Source organism: Augochlora pura, chromosome 8 (genome assembly GCF_028453695.1).
Source record: "Augochlora pura isolate Apur16 chromosome 8, APUR_v2.2.1, whole genome shotgun sequence".
Taxonomy (NCBI): domain Eukaryota; kingdom Metazoa; phylum Arthropoda; class Insecta; order Hymenoptera; family Halictidae; genus Augochlora; species Augochlora pura.
In genome coordinates, this window is record NC_135779.1 from 7612861 (window position 1) to 7633898 (window position 21038).

The 21038-nt window shown below is 35.6% G+C and overlaps 5 protein-coding genes across 12 annotated transcripts; 3 read left to right on the forward strand and 2 right to left on the reverse strand.

The window, feature by feature from the left end:
- Window positions 1-67: 67 nt before the first annotated feature.
- Window positions 68-15744, reverse strand: LOC144474018 (GTPase Era, mitochondrial). 5 transcript variants are annotated; one of them, XM_078188450.1, is made up of 4 exons: window positions 15229-15723; window positions 14700-15134; window positions 14521-14613; window positions 68-542 (listed from the first exon to the last, which is right to left on the reverse strand). In XM_078188450.1, exons 1-4 carry the CDS (start codon window positions 15475-15477, stop codon window positions 507-509), a joined length of 813 nt encoding a protein of 270 aa, XP_078044576.1. In that variant the 5' UTR covers window positions 15478-15723; the 3' UTR covers window positions 68-506. The 5 variants fall into 5 exon arrangements, with proteins under 5 accessions (XP_078044576.1, XP_078044575.1, XP_078044574.1 ...); XM_078188449.1 differs by lacking the exon at window positions 68-542 and having other exon boundaries at window positions 13900-14613; window positions 15229-15487; window positions 15622-15744; XM_078188451.1 differs by lacking the exon at window positions 68-542 and adding an exon at window positions 14285-14438 and having other exon boundaries at window positions 15229-15722.
- Window positions 1641-11748, forward strand: LOC144474015 (uncharacterized). Of its 2 annotated transcripts, XM_078188443.1 has the most exons (9): window positions 1641-1724; window positions 2020-2321; window positions 3109-3252; window positions 7971-8096; window positions 8334-9776; window positions 9855-10139; window positions 10225-10455; window positions 10517-10698; window positions 10814-11748. In XM_078188443.1, exons 2-9 carry the CDS (start codon window positions 2187-2189, stop codon window positions 11271-11273), a joined length of 3006 nt encoding a protein of 1001 aa, XP_078044569.1. In that variant the 5' UTR covers window positions 1641-1724; window positions 2020-2186; the 3' UTR covers window positions 11274-11748. The 2 variants fall into 2 exon arrangements, with proteins under 2 accessions (XP_078044569.1, XP_078044570.1); XM_078188444.1 differs by lacking the exons at window positions 1641-1724; window positions 3109-3252 and having other exon boundaries at window positions 1938-2321.
- On the forward strand, window positions 12162-14247 carry LOC144474017 (sulfotransferase 1E1). 2 transcript variants are annotated; one of them, XM_078188447.1, is made up of 6 exons: window positions 12162-12879; window positions 12982-13081; window positions 13196-13391; window positions 13473-13599; window positions 13681-13775; window positions 13854-14247. In XM_078188447.1, exons 1-6 carry the CDS (start codon window positions 12672-12674, stop codon window positions 14163-14165), a joined length of 1038 nt encoding a protein of 345 aa, XP_078044573.1. In that variant the 5' UTR covers window positions 12162-12671; the 3' UTR covers window positions 14166-14247. The 2 variants fall into 2 exon arrangements, with proteins under 2 accessions (XP_078044573.1, XP_078044572.1); XM_078188446.1 differs by having other exon boundaries at window positions 13473-13775.
- Window positions 15745-16422: 678 nt separating the features above from the next.
- Window positions 16423-19755, forward strand: LOC144474023 (sec1 family domain-containing protein 2). 2 transcript variants are annotated; one of them, XM_078188456.1, is made up of 11 exons: window positions 16423-16578; window positions 16742-17087; window positions 17183-17425; window positions 17687-17956; window positions 18016-18201; window positions 18291-18548; window positions 18633-18761; window positions 18837-19068; window positions 19141-19249; window positions 19320-19469; window positions 19551-19755. In XM_078188456.1, exons 2-11 carry the CDS (start codon window positions 16887-16889, stop codon window positions 19753-19755), a joined length of 1983 nt encoding a protein of 660 aa, XP_078044582.1. In that variant the 5' UTR covers window positions 16423-16578; window positions 16742-16886. The 2 variants fall into 2 exon arrangements, with proteins under 2 accessions (XP_078044582.1, XP_078044583.1); XM_078188457.1 differs by lacking the exon at window positions 16423-16578 and having other exon boundaries at window positions 16931-17070.
- Window positions 19756-19791: 36 nt separating this feature from the next.
- On the reverse strand, window positions 19792-20613 carry Xrcc2 (X-ray repair cross complementing 2). The gene has a single exon (XM_078188462.1). It carries the CDS (start codon window positions 20611-20613, stop codon window positions 19792-19794), a length of 822 nt encoding a protein of 273 aa, XP_078044588.1.
- Window positions 20614-21038: the final 425 nt, after the last annotated feature.

Below are 21038 nucleotides of genomic sequence, written 5' to 3' on the forward strand. Positions count from 1 at the left end.
AATGCTGATGCTGATCATATCGCTACGATGCGGCATCGGTTACCGCAGTCCGCAGTCCACTGCTGCATTCGACTTGATTCGACTGCGCTGCGCGAACAAATATTTCTTAAAAACATTTTGTCTCTAGTCTGAAATGTTACATACTTGGGAAATGTTCGAATTAGTCTGGTCCTTTCTCACTTTTTCTTGATTTCAATTGTTTCAACCATATTCTCATCCTTTAATTACATACACGAACAAACAAATTAATAGTTTGAACTAAATTCGCAATGTCATTTATATGTAATGACGGTAGGATAACGTACTTACAAAAATGAATTATATTGACCAACGAATCGAAATTGTCAATCCTTTTCTTTACTTTTATTTATTTTTCTTCTTTCCTATTTTCTTTCTTTTTTTATAACAAAGTAGTATTTCTTTCCTTCTTTCCATGAAGTTTATTTTCAGTTAGTCAGCTTCTTCTATTAATTAGATTTCTAGTTCTTTATCGTAATTATTACGAATCAGAATATACCCATTCGTGTCCATAATCCTTGAATCTATAACAAATAACATTATGTAAATAGAGTTAATTTATTTACTCATTGTTGAAATATTTATTCTTGCTATAAAGTACTATAAAATACAGCATGGATTATCTACTTCATAAAATTAAAGAAACCCTCTAAAAAAACCATTCATTTTGGCAAAATTACGACATAAAAAACTGAATCAAGGGTACATGTTCGGTACTTGTATTGTTACAAGGGTAATTGCTCAAGAGAATCTACGTAGTCATAATTAGATTACTAATTATGAACATTTTGCATTATTGTGTTTGATTTTCTTACACAGTATCAACATATTAGATTCTTTTGAACAGTTTTGTGCCTTTAGTTTAGTTCATTATGTCCTAATTTTCCCATAATTAATGTTTTTAGACGATCGTGCCTTGCGCATGATTGTACATATATAAACGACTGTGGCGTCTCTTTTGGAGAAAAAAGGAAGCTCTGTTTCATGTCCGTACAGCGCCAATTAAGCTAGTGGCTAAACGCTCAAACTGATAGTCAAAATCGACTGCCGGTAATTTGACTAACAAGTTGAACAATTCGCCACTAACCTATTAGCACTGTTGGCAGATATTAAAAGAAGCGTCCTCCTTTCGACAAAAGTGGCGCTACAATCACCCACATTCATTTTCAACGACTGGATGACTGGTCTGAAATGTGCTGCAGAGTGGTGGAAAAGAGATTTAATAAATTGGATTGGATGATGCTAATGGCACCAATGGCAATTGCCAATAGCAACTGGTTCCTACTTCATTGAGAATTTAAGTATGCACGGTACTATAGGGACTAATTATATAGCGATGATTCCGATTAGCTTTCCGATCACAGCAGTGAGTCGTCGGCCAATCAGGTAAAGAAAATTTACATATGCATATATCAACTATCATTCACAAATCAAGCAAAAGTAAAACCCATTACCGTCCGTACGCACATATTTGCACAATTCCATCATCAAGTACCAACTGTACAAATCTTACGAAGGTTGGTATTTCTCGAACAAGTGCACATGCAATCTGTATTGTCTTGTAACGGTATGTCAATTTTCTGATTGTTGCTTACCCCTTATAAAACTTTTTAGGGAAAAGACTAGCGGGGAAGCTCGTTCACAGTCGCCGAAAGCAGATAGAAAAACCGTAGAATTTCGTGAATCTACAACGAATAGAGATGCATGTGCGTATATGTTACAATAGTTTTAAGTAGAAGCCACCTAGCGCGGCTGGTAACAGAACCAATCGCGAAAAAAGCGAACGCTCAAAGTGAAAAAGAGCTGTGTCGATTGGTCGGAATTCATACGTTTGCTGGGTGGTAGGGGTAGACGAAAGGGGGAGGGGTATACTTTAGTGAATGTGTGCTGGTCTGACTCGAACGCGGCTACATCCCCGTGCCAGACCAACAAGCAAGTAGTAACGCTAACGTTAGAATTTAGTCTTTTGTTTATTCTTTATGTTTGTTTCGCCGGGAAAAGGCGGAGGCCAGGAAACGTGGTATCGCTGGGGCTGGTAGCTGGTGCTCGACTGGTGATCGGGGATCGACCAGATAGTACAGGACCAGCACCAGTCGCAAGGCCGCAACTTTTCGGTGTGGATCCAAGTAGTCGAAAGCGTATTCAGGCAGCCTTCAACGTAAACAAAAATGGAGCTAGGGGAGGGAGAGGCGCAGATTTGTAGACTTTGCGGCCAATATGAAAGCATATATATCGACGTGTTCAGCGAGGAAGGCACCAAGAGATTTTTAGGCCTGAAGATTCACTCGAAAATCAACATTCTGGTGAGTAAATGCGAGGTGTGTCATGGGGTCTTCGGGCCCAAGTTCCATTGCAGAGGAGGGGGTTAGAAAAATGGCCGGGGGAGAAGAGAAGAGTATGCGAAAAAAAGATGTTCTCTTTCCTTTGTTACTTTGTATTTTTTCTCATCGATTTTCAAGTTTCTTTTCTATATCTTTATCAACGATCAATCTTTTCTCTATTTCTCCATAATATTTATTTAAGTATAAGTAAACAGGAATGGGAAGTTTCTTATTACATTTTAATTAGACTGTAGATATCTATGTAGAGAGGTACAGATTTTTCCATGTCAGTTTAAAGAAATTTTGAAGTTACCATTATCGTAAGATTAATACCTCGAAATAGAAATAAGCCTTAAAGTTTATATAAGAATTCAATGATGCATTTGGAAATTGCATGTTACACTATGATTTATATTGTATGAGATTGTATGAAATTTTTAAATTAGAAGTGCTTTGTTATTTTGTGTTGTTGATATTTTAGTAAAGTATATCTTGTAATAAGTTGTTCAAGCGATACTTCGTTGTAGGGATAGACAATAAGCTCGACGCTATGTAACGCTAAAATGGGTACCAGATCACAGTCAACAATTTTTTCAGTGGTATGTCTACAGAGCGGTAGGGTTCATATGAGTCTGAGTATCGTTGGTTTTAAAATATGACTCTAAATAAGAATTAAGAGATTTTTTAAATCGGTCAAAATGAGTATTTGTCCATTAAAAAAATTCCAATCATATATATTTAGTATTTAGGAATTTTGTTTGAATCACAGATAGATGAGAGGGATCCTCTGCCCAAGGCGATCTGTGTTCAGTGTCTGGGCAAGCTCGAATTCGTTTGCGACTTCCAAGAGGAGTGTCTTCGCACCCAACAAGTGTTACGCGATCGATACAATCTACCACCCCTAACAGAGATTGTAAGTTCGTATTCCATTTTAATGCACAGCTCTACCGCTCACTCATGATGCCACCAGAGCATGCAGCTCATGTTTTTTGCATTATTTTAATTAGAGATACAATTAAGTGGAAAAGAAAAAGCAATTTGGTATATTGGCTGTCCTTGAGAGAGTTACGATTTTCGTTAAAATATCTAAAACTACACTGTTACATGCCACTATACCAAATTAGTTTTCTTACCATATAAATTAGTAAATTTTCTGGTACCCATTTCTATCTACATTTCAATTTATCCTTAGGCCGAAGTAAAGACTGAAGAAACAACACCAAGCACATCAACAAACAATAACAACAATGACATCGACAAAAATCTTAATCCTCCAGCCAAGGAAACCGTCAAAGAGGTAGCACAACGTGTTTCAAAAACAACAGTGAAGACTCAGAGAAATTTACGCAGTCAACATCAACAAGCAAATAGTAATAGTAACAATAATAATAATAGTAACAACGAAGCTACTAAAGATCAAACTACTGATCAAAGCACAACAGAGGATAATACAGAGAATATACAAATTGTACAAAGCACTGAAACAACTCCTACAAGATGGTTGAGAAGTAGGCAAACTACAGACACAACTTCTGCGACTGAAGTAACAACTGATACGCCGATCGCGAACAGACTTAGGAGTCATGGTAATACTGGTGCAGAAATAAGCATAAGTCGGGATGCGGGAAAGCAACAAGATCCGAACACCATACAAATTCCAACGTCGGCTTTAAACAAGCTTCTGACTATCGTGTCGAACTCGCCGAACATAGAAGTGTCCGCAAAGGAGTCCAGGAACCAAAGCAATGATACAGAAGATATCAGTTTCACGGTAGAATTATGTAAAAAAGAGAGCGACGATGTTGCGACGGTACGAGCCAGAGTATTTCCAGATCAAGGCTCGTGTTTAGTGGACGAATCTATCGTTGGTCTTCTACAGAATCAAAGCTGCGTAGAAGTGAATAGTATAATAAATACTATTATCAACAGCAGTTTGAAGAATGGTAACTCAACAAAGTCGAAGGACTCTGCCGAATTCGAGCAGAAATGGCAGGCTTCTCAGAACCCGGAAGAACTGTTTAAGATCGATGGAGAGGAGATTCGTGTGGACGACAATGTCGAACATATCGTGACGGATAATCAAAACGGTTACTCGTGTAAGCTGTGCTGCAAATTCTACGAACGCAAAGACAAATGTATGGTTCATGTGAAGACGCACCTGGGGATTAAGCAGTATACGTGTATTTTATGCAATGCCAAATTCGTATGCAAGTCCGACGTGATGAAACACATACGCTGTTCACACACTAATCCTAGACCGATACAATGCCCAAAATGTCCAAAGAGGTTCAAATCGAAATTTTACTTGATGGAGCACGATAACGTGCACAAAGGCGTGAGACCGTACTCTTGTACGGATTGCGGGCAGAGTTACCATCACAAGGTATCGTTGCAAATTCACATGAAATCGCATTTACCACCGCAGAATTTGGCTTGCGAATATTGCGGCAAAGTGTTTCCATATCGTACGAGACTGTTAAGTCACATCGCTAGCGTTCACTTGAAAAATCGTCGGAATTTCAGGTGCCGATTTTGCTACAATCTTTACTCGAGTCTTTCAGTTTTAAATGAACACATTAAAACGCGTCACGCGACTACCTACACTTGCGAGGTGTGTAGTAAAACATTCAAAGTTGCGTCAAAATACAAAGCTCACGTTTTGCAGCACACTAATCCTAAGCCTTTTGTATGCAACATCTGTAACAATAGATACGCGTCGAAAGCATTCCTGAACGAGCATCTACTAAAACACGAGGGGTTGAGAAAACATATCTGCCAAAAGTGTGGCGCGAGATTCGCCCAAGCTAGTCACTTGGCCGCACATCGGCACGTGCACGGCGAAAAGAAGCACGCCTGTCCAGAATGCGGGCGAAAATTTAATAGGCGTGATAACATGAAGGTGCATAGAAAAAGACATTTTGAGGATAAAAAGACTGGTATTATTAAACAGCAGAATGCTGGCGCGGACACAATTTCCAGCGTGTCCAATGAAAAATAACAGGTCCGACATTCGAAAATCTATCCAAATTCTACCACCTAATTTTTACCTAATTTTTAGTCAGCTAGGCAATACACTCCGTGTGCAACGATGGACACGAGAGTTGTTTCACTATGTTCGAAATTTAATTTTTTTACGGACTCGCTATCGCATAATCCATTACACTCCACTTGTTGTCTCTCGTTCTCGAACGATGTACTTGGAAAATGAACTGACACTTTTAAGATATCATGATTACGGTAATTGACAATGGAATTCCTCTTTGATAGAGAGGAACCGACAAAGTGATATCACGAATAATATCGTTAGGCCTAGAATATTACGGGAGCTCCTTGTTTTCAAGCTTGACTTTTATTGACACGTATTACCATATCAGTCAGCAGGACAACAATAATTGGGAGGATAGTCTGGTCGCTTTCAGTCTTGTCAATCATATCGTACTATACAATTCTTTTTTTTGGTGCATTAGTCTTGTTTTGTATATAATGTAGTAAGCGTGCATTTAAGGAAGCGCCGACATCTTTTTAAGTATTCTTTCCATTTACTTATAGTACAGTGTAACATGCGAAAGCGTTATCGATTAGATTCTGCCAAAAAAAATTCTGTAAAGACAATTGGAATCGATAACATATTATTAAAAGCGACGCGCATCACTATATGTTTCCGGTTGAATAGTTCTGACAGAACATTTTATGTGTTGGGCGAATCATTCACATATACTAGTAACAAGCAGACGTTCTGAGATAATACTAATTCAAATCCCCCGATAATAAGGAAGCCAAAGGAATGTTATTCGATGGAACAATATAATTTTAAATTTTGTACGTTTACCGCACAGTTAGCTTCCTAAGATAGCTTTGATTTTTTTTTAAAATTGCGAGTACAGTATGGATAGGGCTTCCATAAAACGTGTACCCTGGTTAGAAGGGGAACAAGAAAATATTTTCTATCTATTTTTACACAGCTGTTTTTAGATAAACCGAAACATTTTTACACGAGCCACGTGCAAGGTGTATTTTACTCTATTTTCGATTATATTTTACACGTGAGACTATTTTATATGTACATACTACTGTTTGTCGAGTTTGAGAAGAACTCTGCATCGGAAAAACGCTAACGATCTTACCGCGTACGGATGAGTGTCCACGACTAAGGTGTTCTTTTCAAACTAGTCGATCTTATGGTATACCTGCGCGCGCAATAATCCGGTAAAAACAATTGCAGAAATCACTTAAATATACTTGTTCGAGAATTAGATCGTCTTTCGCAGAAAGCACGGGCGAAGTTCATTGAACTGTTTTTGCTGGATTCGTGAATAGACGTGAAAACTAGCGGAGATTACGATGTAAAAACAGCGACCACCAATCATACTGCGAAATTTTTCTATGTGATCTATAAAGAACGTGGAAATTGTACGCAAGTGCCTTGAAGGACTCTATACATGTATAGTATGTATTCCACATATTACATGTATCGTTCCAACGTTGTAGAAACGTTAATGTTCGGGAAAAGCGTTGATAATATTGATCTTCCTTGGTAGAGGACGTCAATTTCAATTGATTATATTTGAAAGTTGACCACTTGGCCTTAACAGAGAATGGTCGAGTTCAAGCCTTAGTGTAATTGTTATGTGTATCGCATGAACCAGGACATCGATCTGTTATTTATCAATGACGTTTTGATATTAACTATTTAAAAGTAACGAAAAAGGAACGAAAGATTCTATTAATCGGTATCCTATTCATGTAGCATTTATGATTGACCGCCATTGGCGTTGCGCGCTGCCGTTGTCGTAACTGTAAGTTCGTTTTTCGGTTTTTTAGAAGAAAACCATGTCAATTAGTATATAATATCCTTGCCAGAAACAGGCAAAGAACGATGCTCGAAATTTGCCTATGAACTTACATTTACGACCGGTACTGCGAAAAACATATCTTTTTCTACGAATCGAACGTAATTGCGTATTCGTGGCTCAAATCTGGCGTAGCACACGATTCGGGAGTCGAGCGCAGAGAATTTTCCTACGATCACGTGTTCGTTACTTTTCCACGGGAAAATTACCGACCACGAGAAATAGAAAGTTTGTTAACGCGAGAACGGGATTAGCTGATATAACGTGAAAGATATTAACATCTCAATAATATTATTATATGTATACACTTTCCTCAGATAGAGACGTAAGCAATAACTCCTATTTTGTACGAGGCGTTTGTTAATCAAGAACTATTTTTCCATCTAGGAGATAATGTACTTGTCGATAGCATTACATTCTCTCATAAGTATAGCTGTTAATACTTATGTCATTAAAATAATGCCCAGTAAAAAAATAATAAGCGTACATGGTAATTTTTCGACAATAAAGAATAAAGAAGAGTTTGTTTAACGATTCCACGACTTTTCTTAATTAATAAAGATAAAATATTTTTCAAAATGAATACAAATTCTCTTGATTTTTTACATTCATTTTTTTTTTTAAATCTTTCGCGTTGTCTTCGAATGCTAGAGAACCTGATATCAAGAAACAAGAAGGACCCTACCTCTGCTTGAACTTTTCTCGCGTCGAGAACATGCTGACCATTAAACGCGCTTTTTCTTCCCTGGACTATGGACATCGAAATTTCTTATTGTTTCAGATAAAAGAGAACGACGGATTGCCACACGTTGTTTGCCTGCGTTGCATAGGCACGTTGGAGTTCTTGTGCGACTTCTACAATTGCTGCCAGCTCACCCAAAAAGAACTCTCGTTGTCCGAGAAATCCGTAAGCTATAGCAATTACTTAATGACTTAACAATAGCATCGATGGCGCAGGTGTTTTCAGGATGATTGAAAAAAGTAGTATTTTCTACTGCCCCTGCTAAACTAAATTTCCTTTGTCAATTTTATGTATTATAATTGCCTTTCCCTTTAAATATTTTCAAATGAACCACCCACGGACCGCGTGTAGCGCACTTTCGGTTTATCGATAGTGTTCAGATCTTTCTTTTGTGTTTAATAGAACAAATGCCTGTCGGAAAGGACATCGGATAACAACGAGTGCGAAAATGATACCGAATCCAATAAAGAGAATGCTTCGCCATTAAAAAATGAGACGAAACGGAGAACGAATGCTTGGTCGCCTGGCAAAAAGGTTCCTGCGAACAATGCTCAGTTTAACGTGCCAACGATTCTACAAGAAATTACTTTAGAGAATAGACAACCGTCGAAATTGGACGATTCGATAATTCCGGAGCGAAAGCTGAAAGATGGAGAAACTAACAACACCATCCGAAAACGCGGACGTCCGTCGTTGGGAAAGAATACCTCAAAGAAGAAAGCGATTGTTCGCGCCAGCGGATCAAAATCTTTGGATGGCTTTGTAATTACGTTAGAAAAAGGCGGAGTAAACGATAGATTGTCTTTACCGCAACCGAAGCCGCGCAAGAGAGGTAGGAAAAGTAAATTGCAGAAACTGGAAGAAGCTAGTTTATTGTTAAATATGAAAAGAGAATCGCAGAAAAATGTAGTTGAGGTTGAACGCGATGAAAATCAACGTAAAAGACAGTGTCTGCGTGCAATCTGCACGAACGGTAAATCAAATGAAACAGTAACCAACGATGATAAGGTAATCTTTTCGAAATCGCAAAATAGACTATTAACGGAAAATAAAATGACGATGATACCGTTGGGTAAGATTTATAAAAAAAGTTATGAAAAAAGCGCTTTAATCGATGACATAGCGGAAAACATTTCGAAAGACGAATCTTCGAACAGTGGAAGGGAGGAATGCTTTCCGAAAAAAAGCAAACCAACATCTGTAATTGTCAAGCAAGAGAAAGTAGACACCGAGATGATTTGTCGTGAATCGATAGAGGAAACGGAAAAAGAAAAGAAAAAGATCAAGTCGAATCAGCTTGATGTGACTCTGAACGAAGTGCTTGTAGATGGACAAGAGAATTTATCGATGATCGATCAACATCAAGAAAGCGAGCAGGAGTCGTCCGCGCAGTCGAGCCCTCGATTGGTGGTTGATATAACAAATTCTGATGTTTCTGCCTGCAGTACTCCGGAGCATCCGAAATCAGAACGCCCATCGCCGCTAGAAGAAACTCGAGCGACTGTTATAAAATCGTCACGGAAAGATCCTGTACCGGCAGTTGTCAAACCAGATGTAGCGAACGATAGTATAAAAAATGATTCTGAATATGATTTTCGCTCGCGCGACAGCCAAGATCTTAGTCGGGATAGTAGTTTTGACGGAAATAAGAGTAAAGACCGAACGTTTGCTAAAATCTCCGAATTGATCAGCGAAGAACAAAAAGAAGAAATTGAAACTTATTATATCATCGATATGTCTAGCGTTAATTCGGCGGAAGTAGATAAAAATTTAACTGTAATCGATAAAAAAAATATCCGCTGCAACATCTGTGGGAGCCTCTATCCTCGGATGGATAAATGTCAGGTAAATTGTTATCGCATTTGCTGAGACATAATAATCAAGCTTGTGTAAAGAAAAGTAACTCAGTAATGTTCCTCACAGGTGCACATTTGGGGCCATCTGCAGATGAAACCGTATCAATGCAAAGCATGTGACTTTGCTACGGTAACTGTTAGCAACGTTCGTTGTCACATCAGGAAAAGTCATTTAAAGATCAAGCCATTTGCGTGTACCCTTTGCGAAAAGAAATACGTGACTGCCGTCCTACTGGAAGAACATATGAATACTCATACAGGTGCCCGCCCATTCAAATGTAAGATTTGTGATTTTGCGAGCGCGAGTCGACAAATGCTAAGTTATCACAACAATACACATAAGCCATTTAAGGTACAAGAAACATATACAGTTATAATCGATTATACATATTATTATATTATTCTATACCGCCCATTCTTTTATTTGAATCGTATAGGACATCATTTGTAAAATTTGTGGCAAAGAATTCAACTCGAGGGGTAAGCTACGCGCGCATATGATCGTGCACAATAAAGACAAAGTCGTCATGTGCAAACTATGCTCTGCTTATTTGTCGAATGCAGAAGCATTGGAAACCCATCACAAGAACCTTCATATGCAAGATTATGTGTGCAATCTATGTGGAAAGCGGATGAAATCGAGAAAAGCTTTGCATAATCATCAGAACGTAAGTTATATTTTTGTTAAACCTTTGCGCTTATAAAATTTATTAAACATTTACATTATAGGTTCACTCCGCGGCAAAATACAAGTGTACTTTATGTTCAAACGTGTACAAAAGTAGCCAAATACTAAAGGAACATCTTTTGAAGCATGAAGGAATTAGGAAATACAAGTGCAATGTCTGTGGAAAGACATTTGGACAAAAGTCTCACTTAGCGGCACATATGGCGGTACACAGTGGGATCAGGTCAGTTTAAAATTAACAAAACTTGCAACATTAATAACATCGATATCACAAATACTGTTTCTGCTTTGATGATAAAAAAAAACAGTTACTTAACCATATGTTTGATTCTCGTTAGATTTTATTGTCCCGGATGCGACAAACCTTTCAACCGTCACGACAACATGAAGATACACACCAAACGCTGTAAATCGTTCCTCGAAAGTCCAGAACTAACAAACCTTTTAATTAAAAAAGAAAGGAGTTCTTCGACTAGCAAAGTAATTAATGAAGATACAGCTAGTAAGAATTCATTGAATTTCGAGGCTTTCAATGAAAAGCAAACCGATAACGAAAGGTCAATGACAAAGACTGTAGACGACAGAGAAGAAACTGCAATGAAATTAGGTCTGAATATCTCTTGCATCGAATCTCCGGATAAACAGTGTACTCGTGATAACATCTATCAGAAGGTGGGAGAGCTAATTGGATCTGCCGAACTAAATGTGATTCAAATCGTCGAAACGAGCGACAAATTCATTTCAAAGAACGATAATGTAACAGTGCTTGAAACTGTCTTGGGACCAGAAGTTTTCTAATTGGTTGTCAATGCATGTTTAGAAACTATGTAGACTCTACATGCAAATTTTATTACGACGACGATGTTGGAAAGTACAAAGCCACTAATATAATGAATACGTAATAATAGGGAATCCCTTCAAGTACACAGAATTATCGCTCTGTTGATCGCACTATTTAAAAGTACTTAAATTTCAACGGATCCAAAACGTTGATGATAGTTTTACGTATTTTCTTATATCGAACAATCATTCCTATGCTTTCACAGATTAGGATACTCATTAATATTTAAGACTTATATTAATATTTTTCTAACGAGAATACATCATATTTTCGTACTTGTTCGATTAGCTTGTAAGAAAATCGACTTGCACGGAAATCGAAACTATTTTAGCATATATTTACCATTTACTATATCACAACTGTGTTATTCGTGCATGTCGACTTTCGTTCGGAGAGCTATCAAGCTCATCCTTGTTGAAAACTTCGTATTTACGACCAAAGAAAGCGCCATTTTACTCTTTAGTTAGCACGATGAGTTCCGTCGAGATTGGACGAGATTCTCTTACGCTTATTTCAATTATAGGTAAAGAAATAAGACTGATATTTCTACGTAAATTCGCAACGAGAAGTTCCTACACAAAACAATTAAGCCTCAAGCGTTTCATAAAAGATTCAAATACGTTTGTTGCTTTTTCAGTCTGCACAAAGGAACGATCTCCGGCTTGAAAAAACGTGAAATAATGACTGTACCAACGAAATTTCCAAAATTTTTTACAATGTTTGACTTTCTACGATTGAAAAGCAATGAAGAACAAATTCTTGCCATTGAAACCAAATAAAATGTTTAAATCGAAAAGTAAAATATTCTTTTCTAAACATTCATGCATTTCAAAATCCAATAATTGTTCCTATATTAATTTTTATCTATCTATAGTTCTATATTTTAATATTTTTATGTTTTGGTATTGGAGATTGAGTTTTCAGTTGATAAACAACTCGGTAAAAAATAAAGAAAAAGCGACACCTATCTTTGGTGAAAGGTCCCATTGACCTAAAAAATTGTGGGTCACGCTAGATTTCAAATACGTCGTTCTGTAAAACAGTTATCCGTTCAACTCTGATACGTGAACGTCTTCTCTTCTCATTTTGACATCTTTTCTTGAAAAACCATTTCCATTATTATTTGTGATCACTGCTGAAAACGTTCTAACAAATAAAAATTGGCAATTTAAATTTAATCTTAAAAAAAAAACGGGTTCCACTTGACGTACATTTATCAAAGAGAACCGTAGTGAAATGTTACCATTCGTCCAAGATAAGTATCAATAGAAATACATCTGTATAAGTAAACCGCGATTAATGACCTTATGAGATTAACGACCTGTTGCAAATAAGATAGAATTACTCGTATCGCGATGGCTCTAACACCGCCGGAGTACGAATTATTAAACGAAGAAAAAACCAAAGAAATGTTGCAAGTATTCACAGGTGAAAGAACTGGTTGGGTACTTGTCGGTGCCAAAAAATGGTTTTTTCCGTATAGGTACATCGAGCAAGGTAAAGGCTTTTATAATTTCAAAGCAAGATCCGATGATACTTGGGTCTTATCTTATCCGAGGTCTGGTAAGTTCTCATGTTTTTTCACATATCTTAATGCTCTTTCTCTCGATGTTACTGTCGTACAAACAATATTGTAATATAATTAAATACGAATTTTCTTTCAAGGTACAACATGGACTCAAGAATTGGTTTGGCTTTTAGCAAATAATCTAGACATCGAAAGAGCTAAAAAGCAGCTGCTAGCGGAACGATTTCCATTCCTTGAGTTAGCATTGTTTTTATTATGTTTTTTAATAGTTTATAAGCTTTATAATATTAAATATACAAGGATTATTTTACATTTATCACAAATATCATAAAAGCATCATTTTTTCCTCAGATTTAGCATGTACAATCATCCTGAAGTAACAAACGAATTTTTAGAAATGAATAAGGGAGATCAATATAAAGAAGATTTATGCAGAAATATTGCAAAACCAGGATACGAGTGTCTAGAAAAATTAGAATCCCCTAGATTTATCAAATCACATTTTCCATTTAGTTTATTGCCCGGAATTCTAGACAGTGGTTGCAAGGTAATTATAAAAGTCTTGCAATAGCAACTGAAACCTTTCAATGATTATACTATTAATAATTGTGTACGAATTTCTTGGAAGATAGTATATGTCGCTCGAAATCCAAAAGATGTTGCTGTTTCCTGGTACCATTTAAATAAGGCGATCAAAACTCAAGGGTACACGGGTGATTTCCCAACGTTTTGGGATTATTTCCAGAATAATCTCAGTAAGTTTTACAAAAGTTGTAAACAATATCAACGACAGGACGTCTGTAATGTACAATCACCTCCATATTTAATATTCTCAGCACCCTGGAGTCCATACTGGGAACACTTGAAGGAAGCATGGTCTTTAAAAAACCATCCAAACCTTTTATTTATGTTTTATGAGGAGATGCAGCATGTTAGTCGAATTACTGTATTAACTTCTATTAACGGGCTCTTTTTTAGTAATTCTCATTTTTTAAACTTCTTTTTTTAGGACTTTCCTAAAGCGATTAAAAAGGTTGCCACATTTCTTGGGAAGGTCTATACAGAGGAACAAATAAAACAAATAACCCAATACTTGAACATCGATAATTTCAAAAATAATCCGATGGTGAATTCATCTGAGTTAAAAGACTGTAATATCATAACAGCAGGGACATTTGTTAGAAAAGGACAAAACGGAAGTTGGAAAGATATGTTCAGTTCCGATCTAAATGCCAAAGCCAATCAGTGGATAACAGAAAATATGAAAGGAACCGATTTCGCCTTCCCAAATTTTGACAATGCTGACAATAATTACTGCTGATATTTTATAAAAACGGAATTATTCGTCAAATTAAACTCATTTTATATGAAAGAATGTTATTTATAAACTTATTTATTTAACAAATTTATCCGATGTTTTCATTTTATTCAACACTCAAACGCACTAATACATTAGTCCTAAAAGCATGTCGCAGTTCCTTTTCTACCGCTAGCGCAACAAGTTTTATCACTTCCCCTTTATTTTTTAATAGAGCAGTTTTGTAGTAATTTTTAGAGCAATTTAAGATTATTGATGCAGAGGCATTACCATCTTCTTCAATATTAAAATATTCAAGTTTTACTTTGATATCGTATGGTATATTGTTTGGAAGATAATCCATAAGCTTTGCTCTTACCGTTTGTCCTATTATAGTTTCAATCGATTGGTCAGTGTACATGTCTCCATTGTATTGCCAGTCTCTTTCTTTAGCACAGTCGAGTAGATAATTCTGAAAACAGCATTGAAATATGCGATTGATATTTTCAAAATAATTCTGTATAAATTGTTATATAAATTGGAGTAAAAAAATCATACTCTTAAATCATCTACTCCATCTCCACTGAGAGCAGATATCATGAAGATATCATTAAACTTTGGAAGATTCTCATTCTTTATAATCTGTGTTGTCAGATTCAATAACACTCCTTTATGTTTCAATTTATCAATTTTGTTGAAAATTAATAATAAAGGCACGTCATCCTTCTTAGTTTTCAACTGTTCAATAATAAAATTGCTAATTGTATATCTAGTATGTATATTTGTTACATCTTGTATTATCCCTATAACATTTGCTTCTTGTATCGATATCGTTGGATCTTCCTGAAATGTTTTATTCAAGTTGTATCTTTTCCTCTCGTAACTTGTTATTAATCCAGGTGTATCCATAAAGACAATCTGTGTTTCACCCTCCGAATACACAGCTTCAGCCTTATGCATTGTGGTATGAACTTTTGATGATGTCGGACATATCTACACACATCAAAGTACTTATCTTAAATTATAGTATTATTTAAATTTCGAACACTGTTTAAAAATATATATAGAGGTACACCAAAATACTCACCATTCTACGTACAAGTCTATTTACCAAGGTACTTTTTCCAGCATTTGGTAATCCTAAAATTGCAATTTTTAAGAACTTTAAACTTTTCTGGCATAATCTTTCATTATCGATGGGTTGTAGTTCATTAGGTTTAGGAATGTTTTCATTGCTCGCAGAACAATAAAACAAACTTTGTTTGAATAATTGCTGCTTGGTTCGAAACACACTCTTTGTAATTAACTCCATTGTAAATAACATTGTTTTCGCCATGGAAAAAGTTCTGTGGAAGATTTATTCATAAAGTATATATATTTTCTAGTAGACTTAACGATCAACATTTGTTAAATATCTTGTAAACGAATAATGTAAATGTAACATTTTTGTCTCGTGTATTTGTTTGCAAATTGATCCTACCGTGCATGTCTATTTGTATTATCTACTGCCGGTATGTGATTTGGAACGTATGGCGCGCATCGAGTTTTCAAAGGAAGACGAAAATATTTTCCAGTGCGGAGTAGAGTTTAGCCTGCAGAAAACATTTTCCCTGTTTGTATATAGTGCAACCTTAAAACATATGTACGTATATGTATAACTGGAGGCAGTGCAGTGTATTTCATATAGTCGTATTTCAGTTCGAGAGATTTTCTTCCTATTTGGCAGATACTTTAGAGAGAAAGAGAGCACAAGCACGGTAAAGTGAGACAAGCTATTGGTGCGGTGTGACTCGTTCTTCCTCTTTTTATCATTGACCATTGGTATACCATAGTTAAATAATCTTCCTTGTATTAAGTTAAAACAAATAGCAAGAAATAAATGATATGACGTATATGTAAGAAGAGAATTAATAAAAAGAAATTGTATTTAGATACAGTGTCCTGAGACTTCCTTGTTCGATCCTGGATTAAAGTGAGACAGTTTATACTCTGTGAACGATGAAAATGTTTATCAAGGTTAATTTGACTCTCGAATGACGGAGTTCTATCTAACCTTGTACAATTCCTTTTGTACTTATCCTTAGACTTTAGACCATAGACAAATAGCTGTATATATACGTCTATTTCGAATTAGCCGCCTTTCATTCAAAAGTCCATAAAACATCAAACCACATAGTGGGAAAATACTCAAACTGTTCGACAATTTTACCGACAAAGTAAATTGTTCTCTGGTAGTACACTGTGATGCCATCTGATGTTTGTAATAATTCTCTGTAGTCAATTAAGTATACGCACACGGACGAGGTACCTGTCAGCACCACGTATGCATATCACAGTTCAATGCATATGTACATACAATGTAATTAATATTTTTCAGCAGTCCTGCAATTTGTACATATTGATATAGCCTATGCGATACAAATCGATGCAGATGCAGGTATACAGAAGTGATTTATATATGTAGTTCGGATTTTTATCGTTATATCATTTTAGTATCTTGTGATTCGTAGTTTATAAACGGGTTATTTTTTAACAGAGATGTACACGTATTACTATTTGAAATAATTAATATTTTTTCTATTCGTACCAATTTTTTACAGTCGAACATCAAACGTCACAACTGTCAGTCAACATTTAGAAGTTGAATAGAGAAAAAGATAAGAAAGTACATATTGGTGTGCTCAAGGCAATGAGAAATCAATTGATTTAAAGGCTCACCTAAAGAAATCAGGAAAAGGAAACAAAATGGCAAATATTATTTCTGAGATAAAGAAATACAATTCAAAATGTTGGGAAACTATCTTTACAGAAGTTCATGATGCAGTAGTTTTTATAGACAAGTATGCAACAGAATGTTTACATTGGTATGCAGAAGGCAAGGGTTACATGGCTTTGAAAAATGCAGGTGCAATAGCAGTTCATGAGCTCGGCATGTATCACTTTCGAGTGTGTATATAATTATTTATACATTGCCATAAATCCAAAGACACAATCTGAACATTAAGTTCATAGTTTTCATCATCAATATTCATTATTTTTAGTATCCAGAGGTGAAAGATGCTAAAAAAGCTGTTATCATATCAACTGCTGGAAATTCAGCATTTTACCAACGAACAATTAAAATGATCTTGGCAAAAAGTGCATTTAACAGTTGCACAGTATATTGTAGCATTCCTTGTTGCACTACTAATTGTTATGGAAATCATTCTGTGCAAGACAAATTGAATTATATTAAATTAAAAAGAGACATTGAACTGTGGATGATGTCAAAAAATGTATCACAGGTTTGTTTATCATTTATTTATACTTCATGTTATTGTTCTTAGACTGTAGAACTTATGTGTGTTTTCTAAAATGGAACAATCAAACAGAAGCATATATATGAAGTATTGATGTAATATATATGAAATAAGAAGGGAACAAACTCTATATATCTTTAATGCATAAAGTTTACAGTCTGGTCATAGTTGCTGGCTATCATGATTTGTTCACAGATTAATAACATTCTTTACATATTGTTTTAAATATTATAAATTTATTTGTAGGATCCATCTGTTAACATCATCCATGTACCTTTCCTGGTTGCCTCTTTAAACGACCACCTGTTTGTGACACCCCCATTTGGAGATTTAATGCCACCTTTATACCCAAGTTCTCTAGAAGATCTTGCTGCTGAAATATGCCTCATGGCAAATTCATTTTACAGACTATTTGATAATATAAATGTCAAATTAGACGTATATTCTATTGGAAAATTAAGTGATCTCTGTGCAGAAATTTTGGAAAATTGTTTTGCAAATAGCACTTATCAAAATGTAAGTAACAAAACAATAATGTAACAAAGTTTAACACTAATTCATTTTTATTTTTATAGCATTCACCGGAAGTTGAAGAAACAGGAGTGTCCCTTATTTTAATAGACAGAACATTAGATCTCTGTACTCCTACTAGCAATAATATGGAGTCATTCCTCACAAAAATATTGGGAGCACTTCCGCGTTTACCACAGCACAACAACGATGTAGCAATTAATACATCTCTTGCATTTGGAATAGTAGAGGTAGATTCAATATATTTGTATATTTTACAAGTTGCATTTGATTTAACAATTTTAATTAAATCATTATATCTTTTCATATGCACATTAAGGGGATTTTACAAACATACAATGTACCAGGATGTTTGGCAGGCATAGAGAAAACTATGATCGATCTCTTTATCTTAGAAAGCGAAAAAAAATTGTTAACTGCAGCAAATGAAATGCTGAGTAATATAACTTCCACGAAGGATAGTTCTAAGTTAAGAACACCATTGAGAATTTCGGGTTATAGTTTGGAAAGAGCTGTTAACAAACTTCAAAATATGACTAATATTGACTCTATGATTACCCATACAGAGAAAGTGCAGGTGATTCCGTAGAGTCTTCTTTAGTGTAACTAGGATATGTATTGATCATTTTCAATCATTGAAATCAAGTTTTTTATAATGTAGAGTATTATGGCGATAGTCGAAGCATCAACATCACAGAGAACCAGTCAATTTGAACTACTTACTAGCTTAGAGAAATTGGCATTACAGAATCTTTCTGTGAGCCGAGAATCGTCTAGTATACTTGCGCAAGTATAATCAGTAATACTGTTTTAACCAAGCTTTTGTAAGGTTTATGAGTTAAAGTCAATCGAGTGGTCTTTTCAGTTGAGTAACGTTATACGGACACGACTTCTTAGAGGTCTGACCATTGAAAATTTGTTGGCATTGTTAATACACGTTTACGCCTTAACGGGAACGCAAATTCGTTTTTCTATGCAACAAGAACAACAATTAGAAGAATCAATTGCAGACGCAATTTTCGAAGATTTCGAGATTTTTGTAAAGAACCCGTCAACCAACAAATTATCTGCTTCTCAGCGATCTTTGCTATTATCAGGTATATATTACATGCTACATCATTTAAATACAACAATCTGCAAATAATTTATTTCAATGATATTTATGTAAGGAATAAACCATGCGGCTGCTGCACGGGAAACATCGTATAAAATAGCAGCACGTATTATTCGTATTCTTCGATCAATTACGCAACAACGTTCATCGCTACAAGATTACAGGTAAATCTTTGAATATTATATTAGAAATTGTAGATGTAATTTCACTGAATGAAACATTTATCGTTTGTAGAGATCTCATGATAAAATCAACTTCGAAAGAAACAATCCGGTATGTCAGTATTGTGGAACAGATAGCTAAGGATATACTTTTCGCGGATAAAACTCGAGAATTACGGGACCTACGACAACGTACGCCATCTTTAATTTCAGCTGGTTTCAAGTAAGTACTTTTTAACAATCTCCGAGTATAATCAATTTTATCGCAAGTATGCGAATGTAACATATTTCTTGTATATCGCAGCTTACTAATAAGGGGTAAAGCAAAGCGACATCCACGCGATAATTCCAATATTTTATTGTTCATTATTGGAGGGTTTACTCCGGAGGAGGCAAAATTAATACAGGAAATTGCGTTAAATCACAGTCAAAATAAAGTACCTCGTATAATGTTGGCAGGAACTAGATTGTTAAATCCATTGGATATAATGGATAAAATATTGTTTTAACAAAACTTGTAAATACAATGGAAACTATCCTTTTTATCAGTCGATCTCCCATTTGATACCATTTGTCGAAACACTATAACACATTTTTTTAAAAGTGTCTTCAGTCTCCAATATGCAAGTACGATTGTGTAAACCTTTTGTTTTGCGTAAATGTATCCTATATTCTATAGTATTGTTTAAGCATTTAGTCGTAAATTTGTTGTTTTCGTATTTTATGATACTCTTCCAAGATTTCGTGTATATTGTTGTTATCTTGCATAGATCTGTATGAAGTCTGATAATCTTTAACAGCTTCTTTATGTAGGTATCGATCGATGTGAAACTATTTTCACGGTCTTGCCAATAATATGCTGTTAGGCTATCGATTGCTAAAAGGGCAATTTGAGCATTAGTAAGAAATATATTGTCTAATGTACGCAACGTTAAACAAAACTGTTCACTATGGTAACAATTGATTATATGTAGATTCTGTAGAGAATTTCGAAGAATATTTATCCTATTTGTATTCGCGTCGACCGAATTTAACGTAACCAAAGGAGCATAAGCGACGTTTACAATATCAGTCATTATTTCGATCAAATTCGAAATTTGGAAATGGTGGTCTGTATTAATTAACACAGCCGAAGCATTGCAGCCTTTAATATGAACGGTCCCATCATAATCTGGCAGAATGCATTTTGCAAGCAATTGAGAAAGAAGAAGTGTTTTGCCGGTTGAATGTACTCCATTTATTTCTATAACGTCTGTACTTCCAGGTCCTTCAGGGAACAAAGTTCTCTCTAGGCTTTCTAGGGTTGGCCTACAGATTAATCTTGCTAACAATTGCGTACCGGATTCTACTTGTATTTTACCAGACATACTGACATATTGACTGTCTTTTATTTTCTTTCAAATTCTATTACACAGTACAACATATTTCTGCAGTAGTTATATTGACACACTAAATATGTATACAAACAATGTGTGTGTGTGTGTAACCGTGCATTGCTTAACGGAATATCAACTGTCAATGACACTGTGCCCAAATGATCGCAAATGTGACGTGACTCCACCCGTGGCAGACGTGAAATTCAGCAGAGCAGGAGTAGAGGGCAGCATAGTTACCTGAACGCGATGTGACCAATGAAAAACGTGCGAGCATCTTCGGTATCCTTGCTGCCCTGTATCTCTAGTCTGTTGAACTGCTCATCCATAGTGTTCAAAATTACGAATAAAATAAAAAGATATAAAAAAATTTCTCTTTTAATCTAACCAATTGCTCAACCTCTCACGACCGTCAATTT